Here is an 18,075-nt window from a genome sequence, read left to right on the forward strand (position 1 = left end):
CGAAGTGGTCAGAACACACGGGAGCCACAGCTGCAGATGAACTCAGAGAGGGCGTGGAGGGAGGAAGTGAGAAGGGCGTGGGCAGCCTCCACTCCATTTCCCCTCCACACAGAAAGTATGGGTAACGGCCATAGGTAAGGAGCTCAGGCTCACGCTGCTGGTCTGTCTGATTAGCTCCAAAGCCCCTGCTCTTTCTGGCACCTGCAGCTGCCTTCAAAACCCCAAGTATAGTGTGTCTACCCCTTACTATATCTCCTCATCCCTTTGCCCTCAGGAAAATACCACCCACTGGCAAGTTGGTGCTGAGCCTCACCACCGATGCATGTGAGGGGAAAGAAAATTTCGTCCGCTACCTTGAGCACGTCCAAGCTGTCATCACAGTCAATGCCACCAGGAGAGGAGACCTGAACATCAACATGACTTCCCCGATGGGCACCAAGTCCATCTTGCTGAGCCGGCGTCCAAGGGATGACGACTCTAAGGTGGGCTTTGACAAGTGGCCTTTCATGACCACCCACACGTGGGGAGAAGATGCCCGAGGAACCTGGACCCTGGAGCTGGGGTTTGTCGGGAGCACACCCCAGAAGGGGGTGCTGAAGGAGTGGACACTGATGCTGCATGGCACGCAGAGCGCCCCTTACATCGACCAGGTTGTGCGGGATTACCAGTCCAAGCTGGCCATGTCCAAGAAGGAGGAGTTGGAGGAGGAGCTGGACGAAGCTGTGGAGAGAAGCCTGAAAAGCATCCTTCATAAGAACTAGAGCCGCAGCCGGGCCTCGACTGCCTCCCTCTCTCCCCCATCTCTGCCTCTCTGTCCTCGTTCCACACTCTGTCAGGAATCTAGCAATTACTGTCACTCTCTCATAAGCGATTCCAACCTCTCGATCTGAAGCTTCACTCACTGTCAATGATTTTTTTTTGTCGCAATGGACGCAATCTTTTTACTTCTGTGCCCCAAATACAGTGTTCCCACCAAAACCTCTGTCCTATTTGTGACTCTAAAGTTCTTTATTTGTGTCATTCGGATAGGCGATAGCCAGCAAACAAAACTGGGACAGCTTTCCCCTCCATTTTGTTCCTATCTGAGAAGAGAATGCATTTAAAAAGCCATGCGCAGTGACTCCAACGGCATTTATTCGTGGTCTCAGCTGAGGACCTGCTACATAAAAAGGGAAAGATAATAACAGAAGGTAAACTCTGAATGTCTAAAGCACAAAAGATGCTGTAGGTCCTTAGGGGGAAAATGTTTGGAATTTAGCAAGATTTTTCAGTGATGTAGATGAAGGTAGGGTGATGCACAATTTGCCATCCATGACAGCCCTAATCACTGGCTGGGGAAGAGAGGGTCAAAAAGCATGAGCGTTGGAAATCGTTCCACCAACACCAACAGCATAACTTGTCCTACTCAGCCAGCGTGATCCATGTAAAAACCTCAGTAGTGTGGCTGTCCTTTTCACCAGCTGCTCTTCTGTCACGGTAGAATCTGCTAGAGAAGCCCAAATTATTCCGTTTGTATAGAATTCATCCCAGCCCCAATTTTCTGGGGTTCCTCACATAGCTATCCGAAAGAAAAAAAGGCGAGGGAAGTCTGGCAACACGCCTAGGAAAGAATAGCTCGGTGGCTTAGAACACAGGAACGTTCCTCTTCCTCAATCACTTTGGAGCTTCTGAATCTGATGTGAGTAGTGAGATGAGAATTTTGGGTGCACATACACTTGGGCTTTGATCTCTAAAACATATGGTTGTGGTTCTTTGATGCGTTGGGGAAATGGCCTCCATTCTGGAAGAGGTGTGTGAAGGGTGAAGGGGATGTGTCTGAGGATGCGGACCGTCATTTGTGTGGAGCCTCTTCTGCCAAAGGGGGGACATGCTGACCCGTCCCCTAGCAACGGGGGGGCCGAAGGAAGCAAGAGAAGACCTGCATAGGGAAAGCACACAGTTACCATCTTGACAACTGAGCAACCCCTGAAGATGTTTACCAGGCAACCCAAAGGTGACACACTTCTCCCCCTGCCGACCCCGCAAGACACAGCACCATTTCATTACCAAATAGAAGTGCTTTCTATTGGACCCATCATCGCTTTGTTTTTTATCCCAAGGATTGGCCCCTTTATGGGTTTGATTTGATTCCGGAGAACTGATCGACCACTTCTGGCTGCATTTCTCCCTTCCTGTGGGAGCGTGTGGCTAAAGCTCAGAGTTCCTTTCCTTAAAGCCAGCAACACAAGGGCACTAAGTTCCATTCCTTGGAGGTGGCGACTTTAAGAGAAAACTCTGGAAAACCCATTTTCTTTCTTTTCTCTGCCCTCCCCATATTGGCATGTATGTCTGTCTTCTCGAACACCATATGACCTTCTCTCTATAATGCTTTAAAATGTAATAATATTTATGATTTTTAAAAAGTTTATTACCTGTTGCGAAGGTCTTTTTAAACCAGTTTAGATTTAAAGAAAAAATTAAGGGAGACCATCAAAAATTCATTTCATATAACAGTCTGAAAATAAACCAAAGGACATTATGTGTGCATATGTGTATAAGTGCACACAGAAATATATATATATGTAGACTATATACATGTGTGTATGTATGTGTGTGTATATATACACTTGTATAAATGTAGATACACACATAAGCCTAAAATGTGTGTATGTGTACTTATTGAAGAAACTGACACCATATTCATCTCTAAAAGAATATTCAGAGAATATCAAGATGATTCTGGCTGAAGAAAAAGGCCGGTGGAAATTCAGGTGAAAGTGTTCATTGATTCCCATTGCCTCACTTCTGTAATTTTGCAGCTTTCTGTATAAACATTAAATGTCTTATATAGCAGCAAAAATATAAAATAGTTGTCCATATTTTCACAGCTGTGGTATAATTTATGAAATTAGAGAATAACTTAGCAGCTTCTTAATAGAAATGGCCAGTTTTGATATGAGGATATAGTATATAAAATATATATATAGTGCTATATAAAAATATTTGGTCTCTATTTCGTTTTTTGCACCAGTATTAACACAAAAATATGTCTGGCTAGTGAGGTTTTTACAATATCCCTGATCCTAATGCAAGAGACAGTTATTTATAATCATTTATTTTAAAAAATGAAAATAAGTGAATTAATCAAGTTAACATTGTTACTCCCTGTGACAAAATTTTATAAGTAAATTTAAAAAGACATGTTGTAAATTAGGAGACTCAACAATAAAACATTACCTTCCAGAAACCATGTGGGATGTGATATATATTACATAAAAACACTTTCATCCATTCCAAGAGTAGATAATAAAAAGTTGCCAAAGAGTGATCTAAAAAGCCTGCTTTCACAAATATGCCTGAGAGATTTATAATTAGCAGATCAGTCACATACAAATTATGATCTACAGCAGCATTTTTCAAACTCAGGTTATATGCCATTAATAAGTTGTAAAAAAAATTTAGGAAATCAAGACTAACGTTTTGGAATAGAATAAAACAGAATAAAATAGAAGCGAAACTGGAATAGAATAGATCATGCATTTTAGTGGATATTGTTTCTTGAAATATTTGTTCTGTGTGTGCGTATGGAAAGCGAGAATGTGCATGTGTGTGCGTGTGTGTGTGCATTGGCTCACAAAGTAAATATTTCTTACTGTGGGTCATGGTCAACAATCTTTTAGAAAGACTCTTCTAGAATGAACTCAGCAAGCTAGACTGAGTTATGCTGTAGTAACAAACAGCCCCCAAATTTTAGTGGCTTAACACTGCAAAGGTTTACTTATCATTCACATGAGTTCCTCTGAGGGTTCAGGAGACTCCCTGAGGCCACAGACTCAGGGATTCAGGGTGCTTTAATCTTCGGTATTATGGTTTGTAATCACAACACAAGACTGCTAAGTGACCACACAGAAGAGAACCCACGGAGGACCCTCATCCTCTCTTTATGTTCAGCCTGAAGGAGACACATAGGCCATTTGAGCTACTCTGCATTGGTCAATACTGGTCAGTGACCCTGCCTAAATGCAAGGCAGCTGAGAAATGCAGGACATCTAATGGAAAACTTGATGAGCTTTGGAGAGAGCTTGACATTCTCTTAAAATATACTAAGTACTGATTCACATGGCCTCCTCTCTTCATGGACAGTACCGTGAACAGTACTGTCACCCATATGACCACAAACTATTCTAGCAATCTTAACAGTTATAAATAAAATGCTGATGTATTGTATTTATCATGCATGGTTCATTGCGAAAACAATGTTTAATTTTGTCCTAAGATATAAAACTTATCAAACCCAATTAGTAAAATCTTAAGAGAGGCTATGACCGGAAACAGACATAGAAGGTGTAAGGTCCAAAGTCTGAGGTTGTGACCTCAGTGACCTCACTGCTTTTCTATACTTAAGTTCAAAAATTGATTTCCAAAAGATAAGTTAAAACTGATCATTTTTCTAGTGTTATTACTGTACTGTCATTGTTAATTATCCCTTATAAGTTAACAAGAGTTGTTTTCATGTGATCAGTGCCTTCCATTGTTTGGACTGAAAACCACATACTACAAAACCTTTGGGAAACATAGCTCAGCCTTTTAGGGTTAGAGAAGGAAATGCTTAATTGAGGAACTGGTGCTCTCATAGCCAGAGCAAGTTCTTGCATGCAAAGACTTTATTTTGATAGAAATTTCTAAAAATCAAAATGCCAAGATTAAAGACAGTGGTTGTGAGAGAGAATAAAGGGTTCTAAAAACTCTGAGAGTCTGAAATAACATCAGCACAGAATGTGACCTGGACCAAGAAAGATGATTTTGCTGCAGCCAGCTGGGTGGTTCTCTGTATCCAAAGAAGGAATGAGTCAACAGAAAAGGTGGGGAGAGGGGCCAACATTCAGCATGTGGGAGCTTAAGAAAATGGAGAGTCAGGGGAACAAAAGTTGGCAGATGGGATCTGGAGCTGTTAAGGGTAGGGAACCACAATAGGCTTGGTACAAAAGGGAATTCCAGTCTCGGAAGAGCTGAAGTCTATTGAGGACAGAGCCCAATACATGGGAAGCCAACCTCAGTCGATACCACCCACCTGCCAACGGTCAGATTCCATGCCTACCCACAGCTTCCTGAGCCTTATTTGACTTCCAAGGGACATTAACACCAGGAGAGGGGATAACCAGCACGAGGGACACCAGTACCTGGATCTCTAGGGGGAAAGATCCCCCCTTTCCATTGCAAAGTAAGTAGTTCTTCAGTTTTTCCACTAGTCTCTTATGTATTTAGTTGCCAAGAGACCCTTCCCTTGGGTTCAAAAAACGTCAGTTGACTTTGCTTGTGAATCATAAGGGACGAGGAATCAAAGTTTAACCTGAGGCAAGTTCTCCAAGCCAGCCTGCCAGCTTCATTTTTCTCTTAGAAGAGTCTCACTGTTTTGAACCTGAGGATAGAATGAACTGAGGGTGAGAAATGCACTTGGCCCAAAGGGATGAAGACTTTGTATTGCTAAATTCTTCATGTTCAGCACTACGTGGTTTGGGGTAGGGTGGGGGTGATTGGAAATCTCGGACCACAGAGTTTTAGATGCCTCAACAGCCAAATGATTCTCTGAATTCCTTTGGTTGGATGTTAACTGACCCTGATTTCCAACATGAGGCTTCAGACCAATCTGCCCTCGCCATCCCAAGTGTGGGTGACCCACCTCACAGTGCCTTCAAAGATGTTCCTTTGCACCCAAGAGGATACCCCACCAGCTACTCCAAGCTGGACAGAAGGCAGGTGCTGCAACTTGTTTCTTTCTCTGGAGCTGCTGACTGACCACAGGTGACAGATAAACCTGCTAGGAAGCTCCTGATCACAAGGATACAAGTTTGCAGGTGAAGAGGCAGGTGTGACTAGTGAGGGTACCAGCACTGCAGAGTTATTGACCGGGGATGTATCTCATGGTAGAACATACATCTCGGGGTGCCTGGGTGGCTCAGTGGGTTAAGCCTCTGCCTTCAGCTCAAGTCATGATCTCAGGGTCCTGGGATTGAGCCTGCATCAGGCTCTCTGCTCACCAGGGAGCCTGCTTACCCCTCTCTCTCTCTCTGCCTGCTGTTCTGCCTACTTGTGATTTCTGTCAGTCAAATAAATAAATAAAATATTAAAAAAAAAAAAAAAGAATATACATCTCAACCCCAAAGCCCTGTTTGTTTGGATAAAATATAAGTCTGTGTGGCTTTTTGTGGCATTTATTTGTTTTCATCCATCATGAGAAATTGAAGTCAAGCATTGGTACTAATCAGGGTACCTGAATGACTCCTTTATCATCAATGTGCCAAATGTCATGAGTTTTGAGGGGACTTCATTTGCCAACACCCCAACTATGAACTTATGGTACAAAAATTGCAGGAAAACTAGATTATAATGGGTGCTTGGAGATGTTTTCTTACAAGCTTTACATCGAGAGAACCAAATGTAACTTTCCAACATGAAAGGAGAAAGAAGAAACAAGTAGAGAACCCAGGTTAGACATGTCTTCTGATATGTAAATTCATTTTATGATAGACCCTGTTGGAGCATGCCCTATATGGGGGCTCAGCAAACTACAGTCCAGGGACCCAATCCAGCCTTCTGCCTGTTCTCATAAACACACTTACATTGTAAACAGTCATGCCTGTTGGCTTTTGTATTGTATTTTAGCATGTTTTCATGCTAAAGCAGCAGGACTGAGTAGTTATAACAGAGGGCGTACAGCCTATAATCTGGCCTTTGTAGAAAACGCTTGCCAATTTATCTCCTTGGCCTGTCCGGGAGGTCACCTGTAGACAGTTTCCACACTGCCGAGGATGCTCTGCTGGGGGTGTTCTCAGACTGCAGAGACGCCCCAGACCTAATGGGCAACAGGCAGAAGTGTCAAGGAATCAAGGCCCTGGGGCTGGAGCCACCCTGACCTGAGCAAGAATGGGAGCTGGTGCATAGATATCCCAGCTTCCTCGCCTCCTGTTGGGACAATCTGAAGATTTCCTACCTGGTCTCTTCCGGGGTCCCCAGTGGGATGGGACCCCAGGTGCCCAGAGCAGTGGCTGGTAGATTCATGCAGCCCATGCCAGTGCCTCCCTTTCCTGCCTCACACCCTCTTCTGTACCAGTCAAAAAACAGGAACCCGACCCGTGATGTTAATAAGGAAGAGTGACATAAGCACCATAAAGTGAGTATGAAGAAATATCACCTACTTAGAAAGGCAAAAGAGACCACTAAAGGACACAGACCAAGCAATCTAATACACGCAAGTTAAGAGCTCACTGTGAAGGAGAAGGTGGCTCTCTGGGACCATGGTGGGGTCCCTGAGAAGGGCACCATCCACCCAACTCCCCCACACGCCTAGAGCTGATGCTTGAGGGCAGGTGGACAGCCTGGAAGGCCCAGACTTCTGAACAGAGGTATCAACAGTTTGGTGAAGGCTTCTCTGGGGAGACTGTAATGAGGCTGGTTCTGGAAATTTTGGAAAAGTTGAAAACTGGGCCATGGCAGCGGCCATGGGAAGGAATGGCTGCTGCCCAGGGGATGAGGACAAACAAGGAGCAGGTCCCTTCCCCCTCCTCCAGCCTTGCCCTCTTCCACTCCCAGGGAGACACTGGCAAAGCAGGGACACGGTCACAGGGTCCAGCCCCAGCACCAGAGTGTGGGGAGGCAGGCTTATAGCTAAAAGATGGGTGCTTCCTAATAGCACTCTATGTTCCTGTGATCACAGCCCTAGGAAACCCCCTGCACCCAGGACCCTGCATAGGGGCTGCTTCAGGATCTCTAGGGTTGGATCTCTGAAACCAACTCTGCCTAATGGAAACAAATAAGCAGTGTGTGCAAAGCATGCATAGTAGCTCTCAGAACTCAAGGAAAGTCTGAAGAACCAGCCTCAAGGAGCCTAGAGAAAGAGTAGAGATAGGAGCAACCCTAGGGAGAGAGAGACAGAGGGAACGAGTGGTGGGAACATCAGAACTCCCCCGTCACCAGCCAGCTCCAGCATTTATTTCCAGCCTCGGTTTTATTGGGCTCAGATTTCCAATTCCAACCGTGGGTCTTGTTGGAGACACTTGCCCACCCAAGAGCCAGAGGCAGGCAGGATGTCTTGACAGTCTGATCAAGGCTGTATCTAGTGTAGGAGGAGCAGCCCCTCAGTCCAAAGTCAGGACTGCCATCTGAGGACTAGGAGTTCTTGCTGGGCACATGCCAACCAGGCAGCAGTCTTAGGTTGGGTCCTCCCAGATGCTGAGTCTGGAACAAGGTGAAGTCATTTACTGGAAAAGAGCATCTATATACAGGGAACAGGAAAGTAAGGGATGGGAGGAGACTGATTCGGGGCATATGGGTGAGTGGGTTTCTTTGGGGGTCTCTAGGGCTCACTGGGGAGAGTATAGAACACATAAGAGTTATCCCAATGGAGGGGAGAGGGAGCTGGGGTATTTATGCACCAGGTCCTGTCTCTCCTGGTTGAGGGCTGCTCCTGGGAGCACCAACGCCGCAGTGCTCCCAACATGCCAGGTGTGTAGACTGAGCACATTCCAATGACCACAGCAGCCCCTGACACAGACTCGCATGCGCTTGGCTTGAGAAGCCTGGAGAAATAGGAATGAACCAGATCAACAAGGATCAGGGGATCTGGGGAATTAGCACCCAGGGCTGCTCACATGACAGTAGTTACTGGTCACTGACTCAAATGCTTGGTGAATGGGAGGAGTGGGCAGCTTGGATTCAGTTTCCTTAGGGGGTAGGCAGCTTCAGGAGACTCTCAGTCCTGGACTTGAGGCTAAGTCAGGGAAGAGGAGGCAGGGTCTCTCTGGTGCAACAGTTCAGGCCAGCCTCCTGCAGCACTGGCACTTAGGAACCTCGGGGCTTGTCAAATGTCTGGTGTTCTCTCATCATCGATGCTACAGGAAGGCCTGCACTAAGCCCTCATGTTCACGACAAGAAATACTTTTCATCAGATTTAAGTGCTTGTTTCCAGAGACCTCAGGGAGAGGGCAAAGCTAGAAAATGACCCCATTCTGCAGCTCCCTGGGGAAAACAGAACCAAGCATGGAAAGTGGAGAGAAGCAAGTAAGGAAAGAGCAACCAGGATTCTGGGGGACAGGGGACAACTAGCCCAACTAGACCCCAAAGTGTCCATTGCAGGCAGCCCCACATTTCCCTTGGTAAGCCTGGTTCAAGGGTGAGGTGAGGCTGCCTAGAAATGGGTGTTTTCTTGGTTCCTGCCTCCCTCCTTGACCTTACCTCCTCCATTGTCCCTCTACAGTCCCTTTGATTTCTCCTCCTTGAACAGGTTAAGTTCATTCCTGCCCCAGAGCCTTTGCACTTGCAGTTCCTCTGCCTAAGATGCTCTTCCCTTGACTCTGCACATGACTGGCCCACCTTGTCATTCAGATCACATGTCACCTCATTCATGGGGTCTTTGCTTGATCACCCAATCCAAAGTGGACCCCTAGTCACTCTTGCATGTCACCCTGTTGGTTCCCTTCCTAGTCTCGTCTCTCCAATGTTCTTTTATTTAGTTATCTATTTGTGTATTTCCTTCCTCTCCATGCCCAAATGTCCTGTCTGTGAGAGCAGAACCACATCGGATTTTCTCTGCTGTGTCCCCAGTGCCCAGAACCCTGCAGGGCACAGAACAGGTTCCCCAATCCATTTTTGATGATAGATTAAATACAATATAAAAATAAACTTCCTTTCCAAAAAGATGTCCCTGCCTTCTAAAATATGAACTGAACATACAGTCCACACAATAAAGTCTTCTGTGGTTGTGATGTTGAATATAATATACTCACTGATCCAAATTCCTAGTACATTCTGAGCTCCAGCTAATGGTTTCCATCATTCTCTCTTTAGCTTTTAAATTATAAATATTTCAGAAGTGTGTAATGGAGTGGGTCCTCCATTCTGCTTTTGGAAAGAACAACAAAAGCATATTTCTTTCTTGAATTCAAAACCTCAAATGAGGGGCGCCTGGGTGGCTCAGTGGGTTAAGCCACTGCCTTCGGCTCAGGTCATGATCTCAGGGTCCTGGGATCGAGTCCCGCATCGGGCTCTCTGCTCAGCAGGGAGCCTGCTTCCCTCTCTCTCTCTCTCTCTCTGCCTGCTTCTCCATCTACTTGTGATCTCTCTCTGTCAAATAAATAAATAAAAATCTTTAAAAAAAAAAAAACCTCAAATGAATTCAGAACAAGATTTTTTTAACGCTCTAAATAGATAGGAAAGGTAACCATTTAGTATTCTTCCTATTATTCATAACAAAGAAGTAATAGAATGTAATTTATGACTCCATCAATTTTCTCGAAAAATGTATCACCATCTTGCCAGATACTTTTGCTTAGGTAGATACAATAATCCATATATTTAAGCACATTTACCAGTGCCCTTATGAGCATCTACACAGGGAAGGAGGAATTTCTCAACTGGTGTAAGAAAAAAAAAAAAAAAGGCAGAAAGGTAGTGGAAAAACAGATGCCTAGAGGCAAAATAGAAGTTTCTGTAAAGATTGTAGTTTGAGGGCACATGGGTGGCTCAGTCGGTTAGGTGTCTGCCTCCAGCTCAGGTCACGATCCCAGGATCCTAGGACGGAGCCCCATATATGGCTCCCTGCTCAGTGGGGAGTCTGCCCCTCCCTCTCCCTTTGCCCCTCTCCCAGCTCATGCTCTCTCTTGCTCCAGCTCACTCTCAAATAAATAAATAAAGTCTTTAAAAAAGAAAAAAGAAAAGAAAAGATTGTAGTTTGAAGTAATTTGTTTCCTCGGAAGTGACACAGTAAGTACCAGAATGCACACGTGTATGAGTCCGTGTGCACATGTGTGCAAGAGAGTGTGCAAACACACGTATATCACAGTATACTGCATTACAGTCACTGAGATCATTATAAACCTGAGAAATCTCCCCTTATCAGCACAGCACGCTGTCTGGCACACAGCATATGCTCCGTAAATGGTGGACTCTAGTAATCAATTAAGTAACTCCCCCACAAGGAAAGTTGCAATGACATTTGATTCTGCTTTTTGGAACCTGACCCAGGATCGCAATATCTGAGTGAGAACATTTTCACTGACTCTGACACCGGGACACTGGGGACATAAGCTGGGGCAGCTGGCAGGGGTGCCCCACTTCACTTTGGTTCTCATGGCCCCTTACCATTGCCGAGTATCTCCACACCTGAGGTCTGAACACCTGCACCCCTACTCTGCACCTGCGGGTTTTCTCGGCACCCCCCTACCCCCTGCACAAGCTAGTGCCGTGTGAGCAGCCCTCCGCACTGGCTGACAGGAGTTTATGGCTGGTGAGCCTGGCTCCCTCACCAGCTCCAAAGCGTGTGTTCTATTCCATCTCCCAGCATCCCTCGGGGTGACTGAGCTCCACGTGCCCACAACGCTAACTGATACGGTAGCACACACCTCTTACTGGCTGCCTTGCCGCCCCCGTCTCCCTCTTGCACTCCCTTCCTGGCCCTTCCTGGGATCACATCCCAAAGAAATCCGTTCAAACCCCTGCTTCAGGATCAGCTTCTCTGTGAACCCGAACGAAGACAGATACCTTTCATCCTGTACCACCAACAAAACACTCCTGCATCTGAGCACATGTTTGTGCTTCAAATGCAACAAAAAACCACCAGCTGCTTCAATGAGCATGCTTCTGTGTGAAGTCCAGACACTTCCAGACTCTCTAATGAGTCTCTCAATGACCCACGGTGAAGAGCACTTCTCTTTCCTTAAATGAGCAGGGTTTGACGGCCCCTTGAACATGGCACCCTGCCCTGAACACGGCTAACCCACCTACGATCCCAAGGCCCCTGTTAATTAGACAAAGGGTGTGCGAGCAAAGAAAACTTTTTAATTAAGGCTTCATTGGCAATGTCAGATGGGCCAACTATGGTCTAAACCAAACAAGGAATCCTCACTCTTTTATCACGTGTCCTAAAATATCAAAGCACTTCCCCTACAGTGGCCGCAAAGACATTGTTTCCCATCGAGCCCAGGCGTTTTAAGAGCTCTTCTCGCCCGATTTCTTCTTGTTTGCCTTTGTTTTCCCAATCATGGCCTCCACAATGACAGCTGTTTCCTCATAGGTCTGAATGCTCTCGGTTGAAAACTTCTCGATGGACTCCATCACTTCCACCTTCTCATATGCCAACGTCCTGGGGGGACTTCTCTCCTGCAGGCTGCTACTCCCGGCCTCATGCTCCTCAGATCCACCCTGAACCACCCCAGGACTCTGAGACTGGGGTGGAGACGGTTCCTCCGGACCAGGTGTGACCACGGAACAGGGCCTCTTGGACTCCTCATCCTCCTTTTGGTCCTTCTGTTTCTCCCCAGGCCCTTTCAGTCCTTCGGCGTTAATCTCATTCTCCTTGCTGGCAGCATGCTGGTTGGGTGGCTGTCCGTCTTCCTTCGCCTGAAGATCCCCCTGTCCGTTCTCCAGCGGGGGCTCGGGCTGCTCAGGAGATGGCTCCACAGGGCTGTCGCGATGCAGAGAGTCATCCTCGATGGAAATGACCACTCCACCTTTGGCTGGGATTGAGGACGAGCAGAACCCAGGGTCTACATAACTGGCATCCCCAGAGACCAGCACATACCGCCCTTTGGTATAGAAGTCAGCTGGGGGCTCGGAGTCTTGGGGGCTTTTCACTTTCTCCTTGACCTTCTTGAATAGTTTCCCAAAGGCTTTGCTTATCTGCCCTCCATCTGGCACGTCCTCTGGACACACTTCTGGGGTTGGGGGACTGGCTTCATCACCTTGTGATTCAAGTTTACCTTCACTGCCTTCTTTAGGAACGACCTGCACCAGCTTTGTGTTTTCTGGACCCTGCAAGGGTAGGTCTTCCAGACTTTCGTCAGCTTTGTCTTTAGCAATGATCTCCTTTTTCCTTGGAATGTTCTTGGGGAGACCTTTTTGTCTTGGTTTTGCTGTTGTTATATCCTGCACAGCCCTAGTGAGATCTAAAAGGGGGGGGGGGGCATAAGTCAAGTTTATCAATGAAAGAGGAAGAAAACGTATTTGTTGAAAAACAGGTTGTCAATAAATTATTAATTAATATTTAAATTTAAAAATTAAAATTAAATAAATAAAAGAAAAATAGGCTGCCTTGGAGACGAATGCCTAGCACTGGGGTAGACTTTGCAATACACAGGGCAAGCTGTTTGGGTCTGACCCATAGCACCCATGACCCACATGAAGGTCCCACCTCTACAACGAGCTGTGTGACTTTGGACAGGTCGCTTGACCCCTCTGGGCTTGCAGAGGGGAGGGAAGGTGCTGCCTGTTCTGACACTCACAGTTTCCATCACACTGAGTACAACTTACTGGAACATTCTATGGCAATAATGCTGGGTGTCCACACCCCAGCCCCTGCTGAGCTCATGATGAATACCAGTTAATGGAACTCATTCTACAGAGTCATCCTCGCCTTGGACTTTTCTAAAGGAGAGACAGCAGATCTGCCTGGGTCTCCCATGTGTTCTGAAATGTCTTTGGGTACCAGAATCATATTGATCTCCCTTGCTCCATATGCACTGCAAGCTAAATAAATACAAATACCCCTCAAGTGGCATCCCCTTCCTCCTGGGCAAAAAGAGCAGGCAATTATTAAATTCAGAAATAATAGGAATCTTGAGCCGCCTAGACAGCTTGGTTGGTTAAGCAATCAGCTCTTGATTTTGGCTCAGGCCATGATCTCAGGGTCCTGGGATTGAGCCCCACATCAGGCTTAGCACTCAGCACAGAGTCTGCTTGAAGAGTCTCTCTCCCTCTGTCCCTCCCCCTTTCTCTCCCTAAAATTAATAAATAAAATCTTTAAAAAAAAAAAAAAGAAAGAAAGAACATTTAATTTCCAGATGGATCAGAAGAAAGCATGAATGCCAAGTTCAGGAAGAAAGACATTTGACTTTTTTTTCTTGCTCTTCTATGATGGAAAATAGCAGAAACCAGGGTTGAGGACCATTACCTTTCCCACCAACCCGAGAGCTGAGAGAGGTTCCATGGCTCGAGGTGAACAGCGTGACGGGAGTTTCAATGAAGGCAGAGCTCAGCCTGGAGAAAGAACCAAAAAAAAAAAAAAAAAAGATGGTCACCAGCTTTAATTCATCAAACTACATAGTCGGTCAGGGCAAGGAGTAACTCTCTGATATGAGCAAAAATGAGGAAAGCTTTTGCTGGATCAGACTATTAATAAACCACACTAGACGAGGATGGGAAGGATTTCTTTGAGCTGAAGTCATAAACTATGAAACACACATATAGGAGAATTGTAAAATGGGAATTGCTTATAATCTAAAAATGTCATTTCTCTGTTGAACAGAGTTTTTGTTTTGTTTTTTTCATAGAACAGTAGCCAGCCCAGGGTGAAGTATTTAGGGCAATCAAGATATGATAACTCCCACTCTTTTTTTAAAAAAATCATATGCATTATATAAATAGAGAAAAAATTGATAAAGCAATGGAGATAACATTTAAACAAGTGGTGAGTCTGTGAAAACAGTGTTCAGAGGTTCTGTGTTATATGCTTGCAACATTTCTATCAACTTGAAATTAGAACGAAATTAGAACTCTGTGAACAAACGAACAAAAGGGCTATCTGATGAACTTTCTGTGAAGACTTGCCTCCAAAACAAAAATTTTCACAGTCACTTGTGCTAGTTCAAGATTTATTTTCATGTGTGCATAATGCATTCACTATAACATAAATATAATTTAGGACTGTGCAACAATCCATGGACCATAACTGCAGAAAGAAAGAGAAAATCTTGCTTTCTCTGCTCAACATCTAAGCACTGGCAGTCAAGACAGAGCATCCAGAGTGAAGGAAAGAACCGCTCCTCATGGAGTAATACTGGGTGCTTCTTTTTTAATTCAATCCAGTCCCCCCAAATCAGCAAGACTGAATCAAAGAATCCAAACTTAATAGAGAGTGAGAGTCCTTCTATGAAGTAACTTCTGTGAGTCCTCAAACTGCTCTCTGAATGGTATCTACAAATACAGACATGGACACAGACACAGATAGAGATGATGTAGGTGTAGATCAACATAATACAGATGCAGACGGAGATAGAAATGCACATGTACCTGACACAAGTGTGCACAACAATGACATCAGTGCAGGTATAAGGGTGCACATACCTGAAGATGACGTAGATCTAGATGACGTCGATGCGGATGAAGAATAGGGGTAGGTATCGGCGACAAAGATGTAGATGGCATTAGATGTAGGTGTACGTGGTATAGAAGTAGATGATGTAGAGGTAGTTGTAGATGATATAGATGATGTAGATAATGTAGAGGTAGGTGTGGACGAGGTAGGCGTAGAAGATGTAGATATAGATGATGTAAGTATAGATGGTGTAGATATAGATGGTGTAGATGGTGTAGATGCAGATAATGTAGATGTAGGTGTGGGTGGTGTAGATGGAGGTAAGGTAGGGATGGGTGTAGGGACAGGTGTATGTGTAGATGTTATACGTGTAGACACAGATGATGTTGGCACAGATGTAGATGCTAAGAGGTAGGTGATGTAGATAATGTAGCTTTAAGTGTAGATGTACGTGTTCACATGGATGATACGGATGTAGATGCAGATGTAAGTGCAGGCGTCAGTATATACAGACGTGTAGAGTGATGATGAAGAGTGTAGGTGTAGGTGATAGAGCCATAAAGAGAGAGAGATTGACAGAGGGCTAGGGAATTCAGAATAGGGACAGAAAACAGAGGTAGGGGACAGTGAATAGAGATAGGGATGGGGTAGGGTGAGGGATAGGGATTAGAGATGGGGATAGGGATAAGGAATGGGGATAAGGATAGGGGATAGGGATAAGGAATGGGGACAGGGACAGGGAATAGGGATAGAGAAAATTTCCCTGCTCTCCTAAAGTGGATGGAGCTCAAGTCACAGCTCCATTATGAACAAGACCACCCAGTGCATCAACAGTCACACTACTGACCCAACCAGCTGATGAAAATGATAGTGGGACACCTGGGTGGCTCAGTGGGTTAAAGCCTCTGCCTTCAGCTCAGCTCGTGATCCCAGAGTCCTGGGATCAGGCCCCGCATCAGGCTCTCTGCTTAGCAGGGAGCCTGCTTCCCCCTCTCTCTCTGCCTGCCTCTCTGCCTACTTGTGATCTCTGTCAGATAAATAAATAAAATCTTAAAAAAAAAGAAAAAGAAAGAAAGAAAGAAAAAACAATAGTAGCAGCAGTAACACCACCACCACCTCCAAGCTCTTGCTGAGTGGGGCACCGTGCTACGCACCCCACCTGCTGCATCTCATTGAGTACTCCTGGTCATCCTACCGGCTAACATGTCTACGTTCCCAGAGGCTTGAGGAGCCAAAAGCAAGCTTCTCTGTGAGGTCTTTTTCGACCACCCTACTGAAAATTTCAAACACCCCCACCATTGCCCTCTGGCCAGGCCCTCTCTCGGGTCACCAGGTACTCCATGGTGCTTGTCTTCTGTTCCAGAATCGTCCATCAGCTGCCTCCGCAACTAGGATTCCAGCTCCACAAGGCCCCGTACCCATCACCTAGCACACAGGAAGCAAGTGGCCAGGACAGGGAGAGGGGTGCAGTCTCAGAGCGGGGCCCATCTGTGACCTCACCTGTTGCCTTCATTCTCAATGATCCGATGGTACCGCTCCAGCTCGTTCTTCAGCATCTGCTGGGCGACCACCAGCTGCCGGCAGTCGTAGGAAGACCTCTCCAGGCTCCTCTCGGCCTCCTCGATCTCCTTCCGCAGGGTTTCAATCTGTTCGTTATAGAGCTGAATCTCGTCATCGTAACACTCGTGGGCATCTTTAATAGCTTGTTCCAGGGCCGAGGTCTGTGGGCAAAGACACAGGTGTGAGGAAAGCCCTCCTAACTCTTCTAAAAAGACACAGACTTGGCAGAGAGAACCCGGCCTCAAATACCCTGTTTTGTTTGCTTTGCTCCTTTGTTCCTCCTCCAGTTTCACTGTCGGCAATGAATCACTTTGGAATCCGGGAGCCAGAAAGGAACCTGAATGCTAGCCCTGTCTGAATCCACCCTTAATGGAGCCCTCACCAAAGACAGGCTGAGGACGGCAATCCCAGAAAAGAAAAAGAAAACTGCTGTCCCTGGAATAAGATGTACAATTCGGATAAGCTGTATTATTCATATTCTGAGTTAGCATAAATCTGACAGCCAAAAAAATAGAAGCACACATACTGAATAGATAAGATGCTATTTTTACTAAAATAAGGAAGAGGGGGTGTTCTTTGTCCTTATTTAATCACTATAACACTTTACTTTTGTCCTAATTTCTGATTAGTAAAGTTATATGTCTGGGCAGCTAAAGTGTACAGGGTTACACTATTAACACACTGACACAGGGCAAGTCAAAATTAAGGTAAGAAAATAGAAATATGATAGAATATAATGTGGACTTATATTCACTTTAAGAGTTTCTAACACGAGTCATGGGTATACTCATTTACAAGCTTAGTATTTGTGTAGTCGTGACACTTTTGCAATCTCATTTTCCGAGTAGAAAAGAATTCACCATGCATTATCAGTCCTCAAAACAAAATGAAACACACCAAAAAAACCACTTCTACCTAGAATGGTGCATCCCAAAATTCAAAGGAGTCATGCGGGCCAGACAGGTATCTGAGTTCAACTTCATACATGTCTGCTAAAGGCATTTCATGCACGCGGCTGAATGTGCATATTGGACGATCTAGAGGATGAGAATTCCTACGACAACTGATTCCTCTCTTCACATACAGATGTTGCCTTGGAACAGTGAAGTTTCCTAACTGATGACACTTGAAAACTTAGCTTACAACGGTTTTTGGAAATGTGTCTGTTGTATCAGGAAGGAAGGAAGGAAGGAAGGAAGGAAGGAAGGAGAGCAGGGCAGAAGGAAGAAAGGAGGGCAGGAGGGTGGGGAAGGAGATGGGAAGGAAGGAAGGAGGGAAAGAAGGGGTACATCTACTCCACACTTTGGGAAGTCATCTGCCAGCCCATGTCATCCCCCTTGTCTGATGTCTGTACCATCTCACTCATAGAGGGGTCCCAGCAGTAGTGTGACCCCACTCTCCTGACCAGAGCTACAAAACCAGGGCTGGGTCAGACACAGACCCGCCTATCA

The 18,075-nt window shown here is 45.6% G+C and overlaps 2 protein-coding genes across 4 annotated transcripts in view; one reads left to right on the forward strand and one right to left on the reverse strand.

Moving 5' to 3' along the window:
- Window positions 1-3,511, forward strand: part of LOC111141692 (proprotein convertase subtilisin/kexin type 2) — a 260,865-nt gene extending 257,354 nt beyond the window's left edge. The window contains exon 12 of one of the 2 annotated variants that reach the window (XM_022494453.1): window positions 275-3,511. In XM_022494453.1, the coding sequence (XP_022350161.1) occupies window positions 275-761 (487 nt within the window). In that variant the 3' untranslated portion in view covers window positions 762-3,511. The remainder of the gene's footprint in view (window positions 1-274) is intronic. The other variant, XM_022494454.1, reaches the window with a different exon arrangement.
- Window positions 3,512-11,791: 8,280 nt separating this feature from the next.
- Window positions 11,792-18,075, reverse strand: part of LOC111141653 (beaded filament structural protein 1) — a 43,117-nt gene continuing 36,833 nt past the window's right edge. For both annotated transcript variants that reach the window (XM_022494377.1, XM_022494376.1), the window contains exons 6-8: window positions 16,565-16,785; window positions 13,922-14,007; window positions 11,792-12,917 (exon numbers count right to left, since the gene is read on the reverse strand). In XM_022494377.1, the coding sequence (XP_022350085.1) occupies window positions 11,962-12,917; window positions 13,922-14,007; window positions 16,565-16,785 (1,263 nt within the window). In that variant the 3' untranslated portion in view covers window positions 11,792-11,961. The remainder of the gene's footprint in view (window positions 12,918-13,921; window positions 14,008-16,564; window positions 16,786-18,075) is intronic.

The sequence above is a fragment of the Enhydra lutris genome, unplaced genomic scaffold (assembly GCF_002288905.1).
Source record: "Enhydra lutris kenyoni isolate GAN:26980312 unplaced genomic scaffold, ASM228890v2 scaffoldscaffold6, whole genome shotgun sequence".
NCBI lineage: Eukaryota > Metazoa > Chordata > Mammalia > Carnivora > Mustelidae > Enhydra > Enhydra lutris.